Below are 16299 nucleotides of genomic sequence, written 5' to 3'. Positions count from 1 at the left end.
GCTAACAGTCTCTTATGAAGCACTTTACCAAATGCCTTCTGGATGTCCATATAAATAACATCCATAGATATTTCCCCTATCCATTACTTTAGTCACCTCTTCAAAAAATTCAATCAGGTTCGTCAGGCACGACCTACCCTTTATAAATCCATGTTAGATCTCTCTGATCAGCTGAAAATTTTCAAGGTGTTCAGTCACTTAATTATAGGCTAGTAATTTCCCTACAACAGATGTTAGGCTAACTGGTCTATAATTCCCTGGTTTCCCCCTCTCCCCTTTCTTAATAGCGGAGTGACATGTGCAGTTTTCCATGCTAAAGGAACAGTTTCCAAATTACATAGAAACATAGGAGCAGGAGTAGGCCATTCCGCCCCTCGAGCCTGCTCCGCCATTCAATGAGATCATGGCTGATCATCCAAATTCAGTACCCTGTCCCTGCCTTCTCCCCATATCCCTTAGCCTTAAGAAATATATCCAACTCCTTCTTGAATATATTTAATGAATTGGCCTCCACTGCCTTCTGTGGTAGAGAATTCCACAGGTTCACCACTCTCTGGGTGAAGAAATTCCTCCTCATCTCTGTCCTAAATGGCTTACCCCTTATCCTTAGACTGTAACCCCTGGTTCTGGACTTCCCGGCCATCAGGAACATCCTTCCTGCATCCAGTCTATCCAGTCCTGTTAGAATTTTATAAGTTTCAATGAGAACACTTTGGAAGATTGTGTTTAGGCATCTCCAGTGTTCTCGCCTACTTCCTTTAAAATCCTGGGATGGAAACCCAGTCACACTTTAGTGCCATTATTTTCTTCATTACTGTTATTTGCTTATGTTAATTTTAGTGAGTCCCCATCCCTGATTCAATATTTGTTTCCTTGGGATGTCCGGCATGCAATCCTCTTCCTCTACTGTAAATACTGACACAAAGTAATTATTCAACATGTCCGCCATTTCTTTATTTTCTTTTACAATATCACCGTCATCAGTTTTCAAGGGGCCCACATTGCTCCTGACTACCCTCTTTTTCCTAATATAATTGTAAAAAATGTTTGTGTTGATTTTTATATTCCTTGCAAGTTTCTTTTCATACTCCATTTTTGCAGCTCTGTTTTTATCACCTTTTGTTGTTCTTTGTATCTCTCCCAGTCGCCAGGATCTGCGTTAGTTCTTGCATTTTTGTATGCTTTTTCTTTTAGTTTAATGTTGTCCCTTACCTCTTTAGTCGTCCATGGCTGGGTTTTTTTGCCAAGTAGAGCTCTTGCCCCTGAGGGGTATAAACTGGTTCTGTATTACATTAAATTCTTTTGAACACCTCCCACTGATATTCTGTTGTTTTACCCATTAACAGATTTTTGCCAGTTTACTGTGGACAGTCTCTGTCTCATTGTGTTGAAGTCAGCCTTATCTAAATATAGAATCTTAGTAGATGTTTATGCGACGGATCAGCATCTCCTTCAGCACCCATTTTAAATGGGTGCTCAGCAACTAGAGCGCTGCTCAGCTGCTTCAATTACATGATGGGGAGATTGCTACTTTAAATACATTGTGGGACTTTAATGAACCTTACACACATTTTATGGACAGGCTCCCAGTTTGCTACGTGCTGGCAGGCCACATTGTGGTCACAGAGCACATCTGTCCCCAGTAGTGCAGAGAGTCTGTGTACGCTGCACTAACCATCATCTTATCATCTTCGCTATTTCTTTCTCTGGACCTCTTGATATTGTAGGATGCCGGTTGAAAAACACTGGGACAGATTACACAGAAGTAAACGCCCACTAAGAAGTTTCTAAAAAGAGGGTTTCAACTCTCATCTCAGCAGCCATGCAAGGCTTTCCAATTCATATAGCACAGTTGATACACCCTATGCAGTCTCTGCTTCATCAGGGGCATGCTAAGTATAGCAGTCTGTTGTTGGTCTAAGCCACAGCATTTTTAAGTTGTAAGGCACCAGTCCCCAGAAGTGAGTGGTTGTTATTTGATAGCAGTTGTTATGGAGCCTCTCAGGTCCTCTGGTATAAAGGGAAGGTTATATGTTTTACCCTTCTAGTTTTAGCCATATTTCTATAGAAAACTGCAACATCTGTGCAGTTAGCCCTTACCTGAGGATGTTGCTTTGAAAGAGGACAAGCTTTCGAGGTTTCACTTTTTCATCACCTTTATCGACTTTTGCTAATGTTGTTTGGCGAAAGTAAATTAGTTCTTGGCTCTAGCTGGGATTGAAAGAATGTATGCTCCTTGGCTTCCAAAGCCATATTTGCTTCACCTGTAGTGGATTCCTGTGATAGTTCAGACTAAGTATGGTAAATTGCTCAAAACACCAGTAAAGGAATACAAGAAGTTGTACATGAATACATATGGAAAATAGAAGATCCATGTCCAGGACACTGCAAAAGTGAGGATTGAGGCTTCAACAATGCTGTCTCCTCCTAGGGGAAGGGGGCCATGAACAACATACTGTACAATATTTTGTGCTCAAATGAAATTTTGTCATCATATGAATGGGTAAGGGAGACTATTCAAGAGATTTACTTCCATGTCAACAACATCATGCTGGAGTTTAAGGAGATCACTTCCTTGATACAGTCAGACAATAGTTATACCTGAGCATGGTACAAGCAAATGCATCTTTTAATCAAAGCCTATAGAAAGGTTAAAAGAAGAAATAGGATCAGAAATCCTAAGACTCACACCAAATGGATGTTTACTCTTGGGTTAAAATGATACCCAAAATCAAAATGTTCAAAGCAAGAGGGCTGTAGAAGACTGCTGAAACAACTCCATGACTCAAAAAGTATTGAGAAAGAAGCTAGCGCAAAGAACGGGAATTTATACAACCAAAATAATGCTGCAAAATGAAGAACACTTGTACTTTCTTAATCTGAACAAAGAAAGGAACACAGTCGCCAAGCTTTGATATGGGTAAGTTCTTTTTTAACATTATGCAATGCCTTTACATAGGCTAATGATACTGCACATTTCCCATTGATGCAAAGCTAAACCCGCTTCATATCAGTGCAAGTTGTGTAGCATGGAGGCAACCAAGCCAATGTTCAGTAAGTGGTTCAAGACCACCTGGAGTTGGACTGCTTTGGGATTCTAAATGTTATTTTTAATCTTCTGTTAGCAGAGGGCAGATGTCCAATCAACTCTTTACCATTAAAATTTAGCTGCCATTTGAACTTCAGTGATGCACAGTGCTCCATTTTTTCTGCCTGCAGTGGACACAGCTGACAAGGTAACTCAGATCCATGTCACACTAAGTGGATAATAGTCTCAAACTATTATTTCTAGTTGAATAGTGTCCCTAAAACATGATTCGATGCCTAAAACATGTAAGTGAATAGTTAAAAAAAAATTAGTTTAATTTGTTTGTACAGCAATATTTTTTAAAAATTGAAACGAAATGGAATCCAAATTCATCCATAAGTATATTTACCTCCATATCTACATAAACAATTCATACACACCCTGAAGAATTGTTATACCCATTAAGAAGGCACCGTCTGCTACCTTACTGATGAAATGAAAGCACAAAAATATCCATGGAAGAGGACACCACAAGCATGGATGTCCAACAGGAATAATGCAGCTAATGAAGGAGAGAGAAGCCAGTAGATATCATCTCAGTCATAAGATCTTCCATAAGACCACCTCATGAAAAGTCAGGGCTAGTTATACTATGGGATCAATACCGCAATGGTCATTATCACCTACAAAACATGAAAGGCCATGTCAGTCACAGGGATAGGTGGTTTATCAACCCCTCCTCTCCCACCGCTAGACACCCCACCATGGAATAAATGGAAACTAAAAATGTCCCAAACCGGGTTGCATTAGCTGTTCAGAGACATAACCAGGGCTAGTTATATTATGGGGTCAATAACATGATTGCCAGCACCTGTAGTGCAGCTGCGCATCAGATGCAGGTGACCTACAGTTTCTCCCACTGAGGCCTACTGTGCCCCTAAATTGCACAGCATGGTATAACAAAGTGAGAAAGCATCTGGCGCTGAGGACTAGCACACAACACATATGCTGGCCTCGTTAAGGCAATGCAAATGAGGTCATAGCCCTATAATTCAGTCTCAGTACCTGAACAGCTCTACTCAAGCTCAGCACCCATTTAAAATAGAGCTGCATGCACTGCCTATTCAGTCATATTGGTTCCAGTTCCTTAAAGTGGAATCTGTTTAGATTTTTTATATCCTGATGTCCTTGGATTGCAGCTATTTACACCTTAAAGCTGTACCCCATTTGCTACCTGTGGCTGTTAGCTGAGGAAATATTAATTGAGCTCTGCCGAAATGGGTCCTAATGATAATCAGTTAGCTATCCCTCTCTATCTGCTGGTTCTGGAGTTGGCAGGGCATGATCAGAGGAGATATGCACAACAAGCTGCCCTAGGTATCCAAGATTAACACAGCCTAACGCACCTTGCTCAACTTCGCCCCGTAAAAGCCAATTGCCTTGGAACAGATGGAGAAAAAGATAACCTGCCACAACCAGTGTCAGAAAAGCATCACAGCCACCTAACATCAGTCTCTAAACATACAGCACACAGATACCATTGGCTGCATACTTTATTTTGTTTTGTGGACCACAGGATAAACATATTGACTGGCATCAATCAAGTGCCATGCTGAAACATGGGCATGCCTGTGCTTTTGAAAAGTAGATACACCAGTGTCAGAGTGCTGTGCACTGTCCCTCTGTGATGCTCCACCAACAAACACAAAGGCCGGAATTTTCTGTACCAGAGCGGGTCGAGTGCGGGCGGTCGCCGTGGCGGGTCGCGACCCCGCTCCTCATTCCATTCCATTCCTACGATTGACTTTCCGTTAATGGCGCCTATTAAAGCAGCCCTGTGCATTACTTGGCCCTATTAAATGGTGAGGGTCTGATGACATCATCGATGACGTGTTTTCAGCCGGGATAGATAAAGAAGCCATGGCCACATTGCAACATTTGAAGGTTCATCTAGGATTGTGCAGGCACTGTACTGGAGCTTTTGAGTGTTCCAAACACTTGGAAACATGACTGCACAGAGGCAGAGGGCTGCACCCAGGTTCTCAGATGACTCCCTCCAGGGCGCTGCAGACCACGGCAGTTCTGGAGACCCTGGCTGGTGCGTAATGAAGGGCTCCTCCAGATCTGTCAAGGCATCTGAAGCGCATTTTCAGCATGCCTATTGTCTGCTCTATGGCACACCTGATAGAAATGTGGCTTTCATATCTCTCCTGGGCCTAAGTTCTAGACCTCCACAAGGGTGTCATGAGCCACGTCTTCAGTGGATAGCCCTTGACACCAAGCAGCCAGCCGGAAAGTCTGTTTGGAGGAGCGAAGAGCTGAGAGAGGGTGGACTGGCGCAGGACGAAAGAGTCATGGCAGCTGCCAGGGAATTTGGTGCACACATGCATGATGATCTTCCTATGGTTGCAGACCAGCTACACGTTAAGGGAGTGGAAGCCCTTGTGGTTGACAAAGACTCCTGGGTGATGATGGGGTGCCCTGATTGCCACGTGTGCAGTCGATGACACCCTGCACTGAGAAGCCAGCCAGAGCGGCAAAGCCAAGCGCCCGCTCAGTAATACAATAGCAAAATACTGCAGATGCTGGAAATCTGAAATAACAACAGAACATGCTGGAAAAACTCAGCAGGCCAGGCAGCATCCATGGAGAGAGAAACAGAGTTAACGTTTCAGGTCGAAGACCTTTAGTCAGAACTGGAAAAAAGCAGGAAATGGAACAGATTTTAAAGCAAGTTTAGGGGCTGGGAAATGGGGGAGGGGATGAAAGAACAAAAGGGAAGGTCTGTGATAGGATGGAAGGCAGGAGAAGTAAAGAGGCATTAAGAGATATTCAAGGCAAGAGGAGATGGTAATGGGACAGGTTAAGAAACAAAGGATGGCTCTAGATGAAGTGTGAATTGCGCTGGCAGAATGAAAGACAGCTGCCATGTGGGAGGGAAGAAAAAGGCACAAACAAAAAGTGTGGACTGGCTTCGTCAGTGGCAAAGTTGATATAATTAGCTGACTTGTCAAACAGGGCATCAGTTTTCTGTGTGATGCATCTGTGTCTGCTGTAGAACCCTGTAAGGAGCCCAAAGATGTTGAGGCCGCTGGTGACTTTGACAGCCACTGGTAAGGCATGGCCACCCGCTCCTCTGGGCTGCAGATCTTGCTCCAGCAATCTGCAAATGTCTGCGACGACCTGGTGCGATAGCCTGAGCCTCCTTTGGCACTGCTGCTCAGTCATGTTGAGGAAGGTTATCCTCTGCCTCTATACCCTGTGTTGGAGGCATCGCCTCTGGCGCAGTGCAGTCCTGCGCTGATGCCCTCTGTCCTGTGTAGCATCAGGTGGTTGAGGAGAAGGTTGTTGGTGCTGCTAGTGTTGGGGCTCATCGTGGTCTGATTCTGAGGACTAAGGTGAGACAGTATGAACAGCACTCATGCTTATGTAATAGATGGCAGGTCAAGTAGAGATGACGGAAGCAATCTGTCAGTGGTGTGATAGGTTATACCAATGAGGTGACAGTGGATCCTGACTTTGCTGAATATACTTGCAACCTCTAGAAAGCTAAATCTGTACTGACAATGCACTCAGCAACAGCATCTGCCTTAGGAAAGTAACCAGGTATCGGGTGGGAGTATTTGTTGTGCCTTCCATGCTGTGCACGAATGAGCTGGATCAATGGCCATTGGACTTCCGCCTCAGGCTCACAGACGTGGTTCCTGAGCTGCATGATTCTCATGGTCATCCGGGGAAATTTGAAAGGTTGGGTTAAAAAGACGCTTAAGGGTCTGACAAGTACCTAATAATCATCTAAATTAGCTCGCCCACCTCTGCCGTTCGGGTCGCTGCCGCGCCCAAGGAAAAGGCGCGTGGGGGCAGGATGACGGTGGGTTCCCGACCCACTCCAAGTTATTTCAAATTTCCCTTCCGACTCGCCTCCAATTGCGCCCGCACAGACAGCAGAAAATTCTGGCCAAAGTACTTTTAAGATGCATTGTTAGGTAACATTGTAAAGTTAAGCAAGTAGTGAGCATACTTACTTTAACAGCCTCACTGAGGCTAGTAAATATCTTCCTCAGCAGCTCCCAGGATCTGATCACAGGTAAGACTGCACTGACTCTCTTACATCCATCCAGGCTGCTCTTGTGCAACTCTTCCCCCTTTTCCCCTATACTCCCTTCTCTGCAGTAGAATTGTATCCTGAGGATACCATTTGTTGTCCTACTCTTGCTGCAACCATTTCTACTCTTCAGTATCAGTACAATTTGAAAGCAGCCAACCTTGAAGAGCTGCTGATGCCAGATAATGAGTTTCTGTGTTTTGTGCGCCGGGAGCACTGAATACTTATTTAAATTAACTGACCTCACTAATGTGCAAGTTCAGCTCATAGCACTACACGCATACCCAGCGCACTAAAGAGCTTCGCTGCTGCTGCAACAGCACCAGGGCCACATTATCAGCCATTATGTTCATAAATCACACAATGCAAGCTGGTTGGGCACAGTGGGTAAAGTGGATTGGGGCAGTATCATTATTATAACTACATTTGTTCACAACCCACCACATTTCCCTGTGTAGTTTCAGCATACTGTCAATCAGAGCTCCTTGGAATCCTGTGCTAACCATTCCTGTGGACAATTGCAGCAGTTCTAGATCCTAACCAAGGTCTAACCAAAATTTTATTTTTTTTGCACTACAGTTTTGTAAATAGCATTCAGGAATTAATCTATATATTAATCTTTTTGGTTATAATGTGTGTAAAAAAAAAATATTCAACAGAATATTAGACTTGCAGAAGGAAGCACAATCTGCATGTTTTTGCCTACTGTAAGTTATTTCATATTGCATTGTATAGAGGCTCTAAATATCAAAGAATAGAGACTGCTATTAGAGGTGCGGAAGAGATTTAGACAGATTGGGAGTCAAACCTAAGAACCAAGGTCCATATGGTTCTGTAGCACATTGGACTTTATTCCCTCAGTTGTTTTAAAATAAATAAACTGGTTATAGTCTTGGATTTAGTAGGTCTGTTTATTCTTCAGGACCTGCAAAACAAAGCACTGGTTTAAATAGCTGGCTTTTAGTTAAATCTTAAAAATTATATTACAACAAAGCTGTTTCTGAAGAGATCAATAACCATGAATCATTATTGCTGGTGGTAATGAGAGGGGAGTCAAATACAGTGTGGTGAGATTAATCATAACATTTTAGTGCAAAAAGTAAAATGCACTGTACATCAAAATGGTTTAAAACCTACAAAAGAATCTTGAATCATGAAGGTTTGTTGGGCCGAATGGCCTGTTTCTGTGCTGTATATTCTGTGTAATTTCTGTTGACAATGATAATCATAAAGCCATTCAGTAACAACAGCATTTTCTTTAAGAACTTCAATTATTGTTCCGTAGGCACCACTACTATGCTTGCTGGCTTCTCCTTTTGGGATTTCTCCTTGACCTGGCTGATGGAGCTGTTGCTAGACAACTTAATGCGTGTTCTGCTCTTGGTAAGTTCAGACTTCAACAGGCATGCAGACCTTTCAGTTGCAACAACCCCAACAATACTGAGGTGGTTGTTTAGTGGTGCAATATCAGAGGTAAAGCCTAAGTTAACCCAAATTAAACAGTTGTGTATTTGTGTTTGTTAGTAATCTGCTGAAACAAACAATGTTCTACTTTGGTACTTTTCATATGACGATGCAGAACGGTGCTACTCTTGCCTTTCTGATGCTACCAGCAAACTTTACCATGCAAAAGGAAACATTATAAATGACAAATGATGCTTCTACCTTTTCTACTATAATACTAAAAATGTCTCTGGAACCCCAAGAAAAATGCCTAAAGGCATTTAAAAATTCTTGTACTAAATGCATTTTCTCATCTCTTGAAGCACCAAACTAGGTTTCATTGCAGTACTCACTTGTACATATTGATTTGCAGAAATGGCCACCAACAGGAACCCTGCTAACTAGCAAGAAGAATGACACGGCATATATATTAATATAAATTGGTAAACGGTGTTATTTCCATCATATGGTTTGACATTCCTGGAACCTACCAATGAATTTCTTACTTTGTTTAATGATCATCTAAATGATTATTTCTTACTCAGTTTATAATGAAACTTTTCAATTGGTGGCAATGGCTGGGAAATCCCTCGGGATTGCTCTCACTGCATAGCTTCACCAGATGTGTGGTGGAAACTCCATTTACACACTTCCAGCAAAGTAGGAATTTCCCAGCCAATGACTGTAGACAAAAACTAGGGATCTTGAAAATCATGTTTGAGGCTCAGAAATATTTGATTCCTATGGGGGTAATTTTAACCACCAAAAACAGGTGGGGGTTGGGGGTCAGGTGGGATGTTAAAATTTAAAAAATCTCAAACCCAACCCGCCCACTTCCGGTTTTAATCGGGGGGGGGGGAGCAGCCGACTAACCTGCTCCCAGGAGACGGGTTGGCCATTTAAATATTATAATGATGCCTCCAATTTAACCTGTCTTCCAGGTTTAACTCTGGCCGGCCGAGGATCCAACCTCACCCCACTCCAAGGGATCGGGGATCACACACACCCCCCACCTCCCCCCCCCCCCCCCACACGCTAAAACTAACGCAGCTGCAGACTCCCTGCTGGCTCCTGGGGGTGTGGCCTCCTCCAGAGCGGTGAAACACAGACTTCTGGGTTTCCCAAACAAAACTCCTCAAGGAACCTGCCCCAGTAAATATCGGGGCCTAGGAGTAAAATAACTCGGTAAAAGGACACGGTTGCATACAGTTGGAGTTTACGTTCCTATGCAATCAGCAGTCTAACCATGTTGGTTGACAACTCAGTTATACTGTTGCGACTAGTATACCAAAATGTTTGCCTACAGTTGGGGTTTCGTTGTAGTCCATGAACTCTGGCTTTCTATGCATGCATGTTACAGCCTGCAACGACGTGGACATTGGGGGAGAAATTCAGTATCGCCCCGTTTGGGGCGCAATTATCGGCCGGGCGCAAAGTTTAGCGCCTGGCGCTAATTATTGCCTCCAACTGCAACCTTGGCATCTATCGCCCCTGGAGATGATTGGAGCGCTAAATCAGGCGCTACACACCTCTTAAGGCGCTAACGCCGAGGAGTGAGATGCTACCTCAGAGCGCTGGCAAAGCTCATGTGATGTCAGTCAGCAATGGAACACAGACACACTGGCGCCGGCCAATTCTTAAAGGGGAGAGTCGATCTTGCTCTCCATCCACACCCTGCTCATTGCAGCCTTGAATCTCGGCCTGGAGAGACCTGTACATCAAACCTGCTGGAAAGAACAATGGAGAGGCCCAGGGAAAGAGCTCAGAGTGCAGCCCCCATAGTCTCTTCTAAATCGATACAAGCAAGGTCAAATCAAAATGAACCTGCAAAGTGCTGCTCAGTACCCAAAACTCCTTCACACAGCGTTCAATCTCTCCAGAAGTGTCTCTCTCAGAATGCGTGGTGCAAAAATGTCGCCGACAAAAAAAGGCAGGAAGCGGTCGCCTTTAAATAGTGCTCCCCCAGTCCCTTCCTGACTGCAAAATGTTCCCCTCAACCTATCGTTGCTAGCGGCAGGTGGAAAGGCAGGGGGCGCCACTCAATATCCGGTCCGGGGCGTTGCACGCTCGACTGATGTCACAATCTGCGGGCGCAGCAGATCGTGGCGGTAGTGTTTAGCGCCGTCGCAAAATGTCTGGTCAATTTTGCGAGTGGTGCAAACATCGCCGCGCCCGGGCGCTAGTTGCTTTGCGACACATTAGCACCCTCTTAGGGCACTAACAGGAGGCGCAATGCAACCGAATTTTTCCCCCGTTGTGTCTTCACATCACAACACATGAAACGCATACTATAACTGCACAATGAAAGCAGAAGGAAAGAAAGAATAAATAATAAAACCAGAAAAATTAAGTAGAATTCATAAAGAGCCAGAGTTGTAAGACTGGTCAGGTAGCAACCCTGGTTACACTTGCACTGCAACTAAAGTGAACCACTGTCTGTGCAAGATATGCATTTCCAGGTAGTCTCAAAATTCGCACCAAAGTTTTTTAAATGATATACAATAGCTACAGAAATCTGCAGGGGTGACATCCCAGCATAAGTGCCGGGATATACTAGTTGGAGACCGCCACTCCTGACCTCGCATCACAACAACAAACACATACTATAACTGCAGATTTTTGGCCCCTGCATGTTTTGGGATTCATGCAGCATGAAAATAATACCACACAAATGACCAAAGTACAGTACAACTGCAGCATTACTTATTCCAGTTACTACCTGAAGCAAATTACATCAGACTGAGCTGTACAAACCAGACTAGGAGTAATAAACACCTGTATTTAGCTGTGAAATCACTGTGGCACATCAGTCATAGAGTCATAACGGCACAGAAGGAGGCCATTCGGCTCATCGAGTCCGTGCCAGCTCTCTGTACAGCAATCCAGTCAGTCCCATTTACCCCGCTCTATCCCCGTAGCCCTGCAAGTTTATTTCCCTCACGTGCCTATCCAGTCTCCCCTTGAAAACATTGAGTGTCTCCGCTTCCACCACTTCAATCGGCGGCGAATTATACGTCATCACCACTCTCTGCGTAAAAAAGTTTTACCTCACATCCCCCCTGTATCTCTTGCCTAAAACCTTAAATCTGTGTCCTCTAGTCCTTGTACCATCAACTAGTGGGAACAGCCTTTCCCCATCTAGCCTATCCAAACCCATCATAATCTTGTACACCTCTATCAAATCACCCCTCAACCTCCTTTGCTCTAATGAAAACAAATCCAGCTTCTCCAACTTGTCCTTGTAGCTAAGATCCCCCATCCCCAGAACCATTCTGGTAAATCTCCTCTGCACCCTCTCAAGAGCCTTCCTAAAGTGTGGTGACCAGAACTGGACGCAATACTCCAGTTTTGGCCTAACCAGCGCTTTATAAAGGTTCAGCATAACTTCTCTACTTTTGTACTCAATACCTCTATTTATGAAGCCCAACATCCCATATGCTTTGTTAACCACACTCTCAATATGTCCTGCCACCTTCAGGGACCTATGCACGTTAACTCCCAGGTCCCTCTGACCCTGCACACTCTTTAAAAATGTGCCATTAAGTGTATATTGCCTCTCCCTGTTCCTTCTGCCAAAATGCATCACCTCACACTTCTCTGTATTAAATTCCATCTGCAACTTGTCTGCCCATTCTGCTAGCCTTTCTATGTCCTGTTGCAGTCGATTGGTATCATCCTCACTGTTTGCCACACCCCCAAGTTTGGTGTCATCGGCAAATTTAGAAATTCTACTCATTATTCCAATATCCGGATTATTTATATATATATATCAAAAAAAGCAGTGGCCCTAGCACTAACCCTTGGGGACTACCATCCTCCAGTCTGAAAAACAACCATTTACCACAACTCGCTGTTTTCTGTCCTTAAGCCAATCCCTTATCCAAGCTGCCACTGACCCACCTATTCCATGAGCCTCAATTTTGTTAACCAGCCTTCTATGTGGTACTTTGTCAAACGCCTTCCTAAACTCCAAGTATACAACATCCATTGCATTCCCATCATCAATCTTCTCTGTTACTTCATCAAAAAATTCAATTAGATTAGTCAAACACGATCTGCCTTTTACAAATCTGTGTTGGCTCGCTTAAACCTCTCCAAATGCATGTTAATTTTTTCCTTGATTATTGTTTCTAAAATTTTACCCACCACTGATGTTAAACTGACCGGCCTGTAGTTATTGGATTGTCCTTACACCCTTTCTTGAACAATGGTGTCACATTTGCCATTTTCCAATCCTCGGGCACCTCCCCCGCATCTAGGGAAGATTGGAAAATTATGAGAAGCCCTTCCGTTATCTCCTCCCCCAATTTCCTTAGCAACCTGGGATGCAAGCCATCTGGACCAGGCGACTTGTCCTCTCTAAGCATACCCAGCCTTTCTAGTACATCCTGTCTATCAATTTTCACCCCTTCCATTGCTTCTGCCGATATTTTGTCAGCATCCACCTCCTTAGTAAACACCGATACAAAGTACTCATTGAGTATTCTAGCCTTGCCCTGCACCTCTAAACATATTACACCTTTGTTGCTAATAGGCCCCACCCCGCCTCTTACTACCCGCTTACTGTTTACATGCTGGTAGAAGATTTTTGGATTCCCTTTTATGTTAACTGCCATTTTACTCTCATATTCTCTCTTTGCCAATCTTATTTTCATCTTCACATCCCCTCTCAATTTATTGTATTTCGTCTGGTTCTCCCTTGAAGAATTCACCTGACATGCATCATACATACAGGGTAGGATAAAGAAAAAAAGGGAGGTGTATGACAGATACTGAGGGCTAAATACCCCAGAATCTTCAGAGGAGTACAGAAAGTGCAGGGAGGCAATTAAAAACGATATTAGGAAAGCAAAGAGAGAGCATGAAAAATTCTTGGCAAGTAAAATCAAAGAAAACCTAAAGATGTTTTATAAATATATTAAGAGTAAGAGGATAACTAAAGAAAGGGTAGGGCCCATTAGAGATCATGAGGGTAATCTGCTTGTGGAGGCGGGCAACGTCGGTAGGATTCTTAATGAATACTTTGCATCTGTTTTCACAAAGGAGAGGGGCGAATCAGACAATGGCCCAGAAATTAGGTTCGGGGGCTTGCCGCGCGTGCAAGCCCCCGATGTGCACTTACCCGGCGTGCCGACAGCTGAAGCCTGGGCCTGCTTGGAAATCCTGTCACTGGCCCGGTTCAGCTGTCGGCGCGCTGTGCTTGCCTGATCCAGCGGCATAGTTAGTTCGATGTGCCGGCTGGGATCAGGTGAGCACTGGGCAGCCAATCAGGGGAGGGAAAACTTCATTCATGAGTTTGATAGTAAGAACTGTCAAACTCATGAAAACTACGGGCGCCCAAAACACTACTTAAACTTTAAATAAATTTTTTTAAAACATCCCACTAATTAAATGAACTATAAATAATTTAAAAAACTATTTTAAACAATTAATCAAATTTTTGAAAAAAATAATTTTTTAAGAAATCGGGTCTAAAAATACACTTACCTTACTGTAAAATCCTTAAAAACAATAAAGCTGTGGAAAAAAAATTATAATTTTAAATAATAGACCACTTACCTTAAAGAATCAAGTCCTTACGCCTCCTTTTTACATTTCTATAAAGTTCAGGCCCTTACACACGGGCAAACCTGTCAAAAAGAAGGAAGTTCTCTGCGCGCACGCGTTGGACCTCTGAACCCCTTGGAGGAAATGCCGGTTTCCCACGCATGCGCTGTGCATGCTGAAATCCGGCACTTCCAACGGGCCCACGCGTGAGTACCCCGTCCGTACTCACGCATTGGGACCGGAATTACTGGGCCATTGCTATCGGGGGAGGAGTGTGAAATATTAGATGAAATAAACATAGTGAGAGAGGAAGTATTAAGGGGTTTAGCAGCTTTAAAAGTGGGTAAATCCCCAGGCCCGGATGAAATGTATCCCAGGCTGTTACAAAGCAAAAGAGGAAATAGCAGAGGCCCTGACCATCATTTTCCGAAAATGGCCTCTATCTGCACTGTGGGGTTTCTGTGTTTCTGTGAAAAGGATAGATCAGTCAGCCTAACCTCGGTGATGGGAAAATTATTGGAAAAAGAATTCTGAAGTACACGATAAATCTTCATTTAGAAAGACACGGATTAATCAAGGATAGTCAGCACGGATTTGTTAAGGGAAGGTCGTGTCTGACAAACTTGATTGAATTTTTTGAGGAGGTAACGAGGGTAGATGAGGGTAGTGCGTTTGATGTAGTTTATATGGACTTTAGCAAGGCTTTTGATAAGGTTCCACATGGCAGACTGGTCACGAAGTTAAAAGCCCATGGGATCCAGGGCAAAGTGTCAAGTTGGATTCAAAACTGGTTCGGAGACAGGAAGCAGAGGGTAATGGTTGATGGGTGTTTTTGTGACTGGAAGCTCAGTACTAGGTCCCTTGCTTTTTGTGGTATATATCAATGATCTAGACTTCAATATAGAGGGTATGATTTAGAAGTTTGCAGATGATATTAAAATCGGCTGTGTGGTTGATACTGAAGAAGGAAGCTGTAGACTGCAGGAGGATATCAATAAATTGGTCAGGCGGGCAGAACAGTGGCAAATGGAATTCAATCCGGAGAAGTGTGAGGTAATGCATTTGGGGAGGGCTAACAAGGAAAGGGAATACACATTAAATGGTAGGACACTGAGTAGTGTAGAGGAACAAAGGGACCTTGGAGTGCATGTCCACAGATCCCTGAAGGTAGCAGGCCAGGTAGGTAAGGTGGTTAAGAAGGCATACGGAATGCTTGCCTTTATTAGCCATGGCACAGAATACAAGAGCAGGGGTGGGTTATGCTTCAACTGTATAAAACACTAGTTAGGCCTGAGCTAGAGTACTGCGTGCAGTTCTGGTCACCACATTACAGGAAAGATGTGATTGCACTGGAGGGGGAACAGAGGAGATTTACAAGGATGTTGCTGGGAATAGAGAATCTTAGCTATGAGGAAAGACTGGATAGGCTGGGTCTGTTTTCCTTGGAACAGAGGAGGCTGAGGGGAGACCTTATTGAGGTGTCTAAAATTATGAGGGGCCTAGATAAAGTGGATAGAAAGGACCTATTTCCCTTTAGCAGGGGGGTCAAAAACCAGGGGGCCCAGATTTAAAGTAATTGGGGGAAGGTTCAGAGGGGATTTGAGGGGAAATTTCTTCACTCGAGGGTTAGTGGGGGTCTGGAACTCACTGCCTGAAAGGGTGGTAGAGGCAGGAATCCTAACCACATTTAAAAAGTACTTGGATGTGCACTTTGGATGCTGTAACCTGCAGGGCTACGGACCAAGAGCTGGGAAGTGGGATTCGGCTGGATAGCTCTTTGTTGGCCGGCGCGGACACGATGGGCTGAAATGGCCTCCTGCCATGCTGTAACTTTCTTTCTATGATACATTCTTTTTTCCTTTCATCATCTTCTCTATCTCCCTCATCATCCAAGAAGCCCTTGCTTTGGTTCCCTTACCCTTCTCTCTTGTTGGAATGTACCTAGCCTGTACTTGGAACATCTCCTCCTCAGAGATCACCCATTGTTCCGTTACAGTTTTTCCTGTCAGTCTTGGTCTTGTCTCCCACAGACACTTGGTTGACCTGGCCCACCTTATTACCCAGTGCCAGATCCAGCAATGCCTCCTTCCTAGTTGGGCCAAGAACATACTGGTCAAAGAAATTCTCCTGAACACATTTCAGAAATTTCTCCCCCTCCTTTCCCTTTACCCTAGCA

The 16299-nt window shown here is 44.0% G+C and overlaps 1 protein-coding gene across 4 annotated transcripts in view; it reads left to right on the top strand.

Annotated features, from left to right (window-relative positions):
• tmem269 (transmembrane protein 269) overlaps positions 1–16299 on the top strand; it is a 207007-nt gene that overhangs the window by 117943 nt on the left and 72765 nt on the right. For all 4 annotated transcript variants that reach the window (XM_085966779.1, XM_085966781.1, XM_085966780.1 and 1 more), the window contains one exon: positions 8419–8516. In XM_085966779.1, coding sequence (XP_085822905.1) covers positions 8419–8516 — 98 coding nt within the window. The remainder of the gene's footprint in view (positions 1–8418; positions 8517–16299) is intronic.

This window comes from Somniosus microcephalus, chromosome 25 (genome assembly GCF_052327205.1).
Source record: "Somniosus microcephalus isolate GS21.2 chromosome 25, FLI_Smic_1.0, whole genome shotgun sequence".
In the NCBI taxonomy this organism is placed as follows: Eukaryota; Metazoa; Chordata; class Chondrichthyes; order Squaliformes; family Somniosidae; genus Somniosus; species Somniosus microcephalus.
This window is presented reverse-complemented; position numbering and strand designations above follow the sequence as displayed.